At 41.8% G+C, this 6,000-nt stretch overlaps 1 protein-coding gene across 1 annotated transcript; it reads right to left on the bottom strand.

Moving 5' to 3' along the window:
- Window positions 1-665: 665 nt before the first annotated feature.
- On the bottom strand, window positions 666-3,530 carry LOC137816032 (uncharacterized). The gene is made up of 2 exons (XM_068619134.1): window positions 2,396-3,530; window positions 666-2,308 (listed from the first exon to the last, which is right to left on the bottom strand). Exons 1-2 carry the CDS (start codon window positions 3,528-3,530, stop codon window positions 666-668), a joined length of 2,778 nt encoding a protein of 925 aa, XP_068475235.1.
- Between the last annotated feature and the right edge of the window lie 2,470 nt (window positions 3,531-6,000).

Genomic DNA, 6,000 nt, shown 5'->3' with positions numbered 1-6,000 from the left:
GAAATACATTTGCATCCGCCGTGCAGTAATGACCAAAGCCAGTGCGACTTTTTCTACCATCTGGTACCGGATCTCCGCACCGTGTAGGACTCGGCTGACGAAGTATACCGGTCGTTCTTCTGCTTCAATTTCCTGCACCAAAACAGAACTTACTGCTTCGTTGGAGAAAGCAAGGTAGACTATAATGGGCTCGCGTGTGTTCGATTTCTGGATGACCGGTGGGGATGCCAGGAATGTCTTTAGCTGTTGGAAATTTTGTTCGTATTCGTTTGTCCACTCAAATTTAATCGTTTCTTCAAAAGTTTTATAATAGGTCTCGTTCGTTCGGCAAGCTTAGGTATGAACCGGGACAGGGACGTAAGACAACCCATTAGCCGTTGGATCTCTTTAAGTCCGCTTGGACTTCTCATTTCTGTGATGGCTTTACATTTTTCTGGATTGGCCTCTATGCCCCGATGGGTAAGCATGAAGCCTAGGAACTTGCCGCCTTCTACACCGAACGCACACTTTTCTGGATTTAAACGCATGCAATACTGACGCAAGGCTTGAAAAACTTCTTTCAAATTGGAAATGTGTTGTTCGCATGAATCCGACTTCATGACAATGTCGTCGACATATACTTCTACGTTTCGACCGATCATGTCGTGAAAAACATGGTCCATCAGTCACTGATATGTGGCCCCGACATTCTTGAGGACGAACGACATGACTTCGTAGAAGAAATTATCAGAATCTGTTCTAAATGCAGTATTTTCTCTGTCACGGTAGTACATATGTATTTGGTTGTATCCTGAATAAGCGTCAAGGAAACTTAGGATTTGATGGCCGGTCGCACCGTCATCCAGTCGGTCGATTGTAGGTAATGGATACGAGTCTTTCGGGCATGCTTTGTTAAGATCTGTGTAATCTACACACATTCTCCATTTACCATTCGCCTTTTTGACCATCACCACATTGGCCAACCACTTTGTGTAGTGGGCTTTCTGAATAAAATCAGCTTGAACTAGTTTGTCTGTTTCCTCCCGTGCGGTTTTGCATTGTTCTTCACCTAGTTTCCTTTTCTTTTGAGTGATCGGTCTAGCCTCTTTATAGACAGATAACCGATGGGTGATAACATCTGCCTTTACCCCTGGCATGTCTGCAGCGGTCCAAGCAAAAAGGTCAGCATTTTTCGTTAACGTCTTACCGATCGCTTGTCGGTCGTCCGGCTTGAGAGATATTTCTATATACGTTTTACGGTCTTTATCACGGAGGAATATGGGTTCAAGATCTTCCCCTGCCTCCATCCGAGGATCATCCAGGAGGGGATCTAGGTCGACTAGAGCAACTAAGTGTCTTCTAGATTCTCTTCCTCTAGAACGTCTTTCTGGCGATCGGCCTCTCCGCTCTGGAGTTCGGTCGGCCGACGCGGTGTATAACCTTCGGGTTGGTTCTACCTTCAAGCTAGCTACATAGCACTCTCGCGCTATCTTTTGATCTACATGTACGGTGGCTATGTCTCCATTGACCGAGGGGAATTTCATGGCTAAGTGAGGGGTTGAAACAATGGCTTTCAACCTATTGATAGATGGACGACCGAGCAAAATGTTATACGATGTGTTGGCGTTGACGAGAAGGTATCGTATGTTGATGGTCTTACTGAGGTAGCCGTCGCCGAATGTAGTGTATAAATCAATAAATCCTCTTGTATCTACTCTTTCTCCTGAAAATCCAACTATTTGTTCGTTGTAGGGTTGTATCTCTGCCTCCGAGATCTGCATCTTCTTAAATGTTTCCCAGTAAAGAATGTCGACCGAGCTACCTTGATCTACTAGGACTTTTGCGATTGCGAACTTGTCTATCTCCACCATTATGACCATGGGGTCATATTGAGCTGGATCAATTGTTGTGAAATCATCATCGGTAAAAGTAATTGGTGGTATGTGCGGTCGGCGGTGTGTGGAGGTCGAATGGACAAATTGAACTGCTCTCAAATGTTTCTTCCTTGCTGAATTAGAACATCCTCCACCTGCAAAATCACCTGCAATATAGTTGATCTCTTGAGGGGGTGTGCTGAGTGACACTGGTCCAGCGATTGTATTGATGACCGCACGAACTTTCTGCTTAGTTCGACTTCTACGTTCAGGGCTTTTGCTTTTAGGTCTTGTCTGTCTAACCGGACTTTCGCTTCGTTTCCTTCTGTTTGAACGATAATGATCGTTGCGAGTCTGGTCGTCTCTTTGTCCTGAACGTTCTCGGGAATCATGATCACGCTGGGGTGACCTGGGTGTAGTAACGGTAGTCTTCACAAACTTGCGGAGATGACTGGCTTGGACAAGTTCTTCAATTTTATCTTTCAATGCTTAGCATCCTTCGGTCGTATGGCCGTAGTTACGATGGTATTGGCAACGTTTACTTGTATCGGCATTGGGGGGAGTTTGCGACTGCTTCAGTGCCGGAATCAATTCAATCTGTAGTGCCTCATCCAAAACCTTACCCCTTGGTACAATCAATGGGGTGTAGCTGTGGAAGCGGGGACCCCTATTGGGGCGATACCGGTCCCGGTCGGTCGGAATTATGGGGGGACGAACCCCTTTACCTCTGTTCGTGTTCTCAACATGCGCCTTTCGGTGATAATAAATATGCTCCTCTATCTGCATGAATTTTGTCGCTCTTGTTCTTAATTCATCCATACTGTGTGGGGGCCATTTGATAAGGCTTTCAGTGAACCTTCCGGGCAGTATGGCCGACACTAAATGATGCATGGCTATATCTGGATTAAGGTTATGTATGCCCATACAAACTTTGCTAAATCTGTCCATGAATGTTCTCAGAGATTCTCCTCTTTCTTGTTTGACGTTAAAAAGGGACATGGAGGATGTCCGATGAGGTCTACTTGTAGCATATTGTGTAGTGAATTTCAATTCTAAAGCATCGAAGCTTGTAATGGAATTGGGGGGAAGGTCAGAGAACCATCCGAGGGGGCCTTCTCTGAGAGAGGTGGGGAAGACCTTGCACCATACCGTCCGATCAATCGTGTAAAGGGTCATTTGTGTTCTGAATATATTCAAATGCTCGTCCGGGTCTGTGGATCCGTCATAAAGGTTCATCGTTAGACCTCTCCATTTGTTGGGGAGAGGGGTGGCTATGATATCATCTGTGAACGGATGGCCCCTTGGGTTCGCTACTCTGTTTGGGGTTACCTGCTTCACACTCTGGTGGGTGTGCTGGACGAGTGATGTGGGAGGTATAGTTTGGGCTATTGTCTTCGTTCCTGATTGGTGTGGTGGTGGAGTAGGTGCACATGAATGTCCCTCATGCTCAGATTGCTCGAGTCTCTCCATCAATCTTTTGTTTTGCTCTTTAAACTGAGCTATTTCTTCCGCATGTCGTTGGCGTTCCTCTTCCTGTCTCTTCTTCTCTTCGTCCTGACGTAGTTGGTCAGTGACTCCCTTCTGGAGCAACTCCTGCATCTGAGCCTGGAGAGTTTGGAGTATCATCCTATGTTCTTCCGCTGCAGTATCGTTGTTGTTGTTTGCCGTTGAAGCCATCTTCAAGCGTTGGTACCTCTAGGTCTGAGAATAGTGATTACTCGGCCCCACGGTGAGTGCCAATTGTACTTGTATGGATATTGGGGGATTGAGTAATGTTGATCCACGTAGATACTCGATGTTGGTTTCACTCTTGGATGTTCTATTCTTCAAGTCTCCTTCTCTCTTCGTGTATCTCGGTCGGCCGGTAGGGGTACCTGCGATTGCACTCCGACGCTCAAGTCAGCCATGGTGCTTAGTGAGAATTCTCTGAGATATGAAAAACGTACCTTTTTTCCCTTTCTCAAGTCTCTTTAGTAGGTTGACTTGGGCTTTGACCATGTGGGCCGAGTAACCGTTTATTGTTCGCTAAGGACATGCTTAGTGGTCCCTAGGTCGTGTCTGGTGGCTTCCTGAAAATCAGGGAAGTAATCTAGAGAATGTGCTTTGACTTAATCAACGGTTGTTTTAACTGCTCTTTTACTCCACGTGTGACAACGTTCTGTACTTAATTAAGTTATTTCAATGAGAACCTCTTGGTCGTCCGGTGCCGACCGGTACATTTTTTTTTCAGCAATGAGACAGAATAAGTATCTTCCATATGTATGTATATAGCACAAGGCTGCCAAAACCCGAATGGAAGAGTACTTCCTATTTGGAATCTATAATTTCAGAAACAAAATGCATGACTTATTTTTGTGGAGTATTCTGTAAAAAAATAATTGAGGTGTTTAACAAAAAATGGGAGTGCAATATTGTTTTGCCGTTCAAAAAGCCTTAGGGTGCCATAAAGCAAGTTTAATGATCCATGAAAGGCTTCTGTGTAGTAAGTACCATTCAATTGAGATCCTTTGTTTTTCCTTTCCTTCTTTCTTCTCCTTTTCGTTGGAGAAGTTTAGAGATGAAAGAGAACATGAGTAACAATATCTATTTTTTTAAAAGTGACTGAAGAGAAAGTGAAAGAATTTTTTTTCTCTCCTTTCACTTACCTTTCAATTCAATTTTCTAACTTTTTCTACATCTTTATTTTCCATGAAACAACCAAGCAGACCATAAATATAAGGGAATTTCTTCTTGCACCACTACATTTTACTTCCTGCCCCCTACATTTTTTGAAATACCAAAATTATCCTTTCACATTTTTTGGTGATTCCAGAATAGAGGTTCCGTAAGCAAAAAATGTTTCCAGAATAGGAAATCCATAAGACAAAAAATCATTATGGAATATCTTTTCCCAGAATATATTTTTATTTCCAGATTAGTAAATCCGGAATTAATAAGATATGTTCCGAAAATATCTTATAAAAGCAATCTAGAAATCATTTTTAAAAGGGGTAAAATAGTCTTCTTCGAAAATGATGGGGTGCAGGAAGACATTTGTTAGGGTGCAAAAACACACTAAATATGATTCTATTTAAAGTGGACTTTTTGTTATAAATAACAATTTTGTCAGGTCAACCTTGCACCCCTATATTTTTCTTCATTCACCCCTACATTCTTTGCGATACCAAAATTATCTTTGATAATTTTGATTGATTCCACAATAAGGGTTCAGTAAGCAAAAGATATTTCTAAAATAGAGGTTCCATTAGCAAAGTATGTTTCCATAATAATAATTCCAAAGGCAAAAACCAATCGAAAGTATCCTTTCCGGAACACATTTATTAAATTTTTAGAATGGTTAATCCAGAATTCATAAAATGTGTTTCGGAAAGTATGTTAGAGAAATATTCCAAAAAGAGTAGTCTAGAAGTCATTTTTAAAAGGAGTAAAATGGTCTTTTCAAAGAATGATGAGGTGCAAGAAGTCATTTGTTGGGGTGCAGGGAGAAACACCCACATTTATATTAACTTTCATTTTTTGGACTTAAGCTTGTTATTTAATTGACAGTTTTTTCCTGCACCCCTAAGTTTTTCTTCCTGCACCTCCACAATATTATGCAATGACAAAAATAAACCTATTATTTTTTAAACACCGCAAAATGCACATAAGACCCACACTACTCTTTCTTCTTCCGTTGCCCACAGACTGCACACACAGATTCCATTTTTGTCTGAACAGCGGCGGCACTGCTCCCTCTCTTAGCACGTGAAGGTGTTTCTTTTGGTGGTGGTCGGTAGTGTATCAGATTATCATTTCTACCGTTTATATTTATATTTAGTATTTTAGACAATGCAGTTCAGTAATTTTACAAAATCAGGAATCCGCATTGGTTATTTCACATTCCGGATTAGAAATTCATAAATCTTTCGGATTGGGAAATCTGTAAATCTTCTGGATTGAGGAATCCGTAAATCTTTTGAATCCATCAATCTATGACAAAAATTAGGTTTCTGGATTAACAATCCAGAAATCAACAATTTATTAACAATTTACTTCCAAAACATCTCCTCATCTGGAAAACAACATGATTCACTTTCGGATTGATGAATCTGTAGCACACTCCACCACGGTGTCCTTTTCCAAATAAAAGGTTAAGGCTAGTTTTGGG

The sequence above is a fragment of the Phaseolus vulgaris genome, chromosome 1 (assembly GCF_051622355.1).
Source record: "Phaseolus vulgaris cultivar YP4 chromosome 1, ASM5162235v1, whole genome shotgun sequence".
NCBI classification, from domain to species: Eukaryota; Viridiplantae; Streptophyta; class Magnoliopsida; order Fabales; family Fabaceae; genus Phaseolus; species Phaseolus vulgaris.
Note: the sequence above shows the minus strand (reverse complement) of the source record. Positions and strands in the feature narration are given on the sequence as shown.

Coding starts and splice junctions, on each gene's coding strand:
- LOC137816032 (XM_068619134.1), bottom strand. CDS start 3,530: ATGGCTTCAACGGCAAACAACAACAACGATACTGCAGCGGAAGAACAT. Junction 2,309..2,395: donor TCCCCCCAATGCCGATACAA/GTAAACGTTGCC, acceptor AACTTGTCCAAG/CCAGTCATCTCCGCAAGTTT.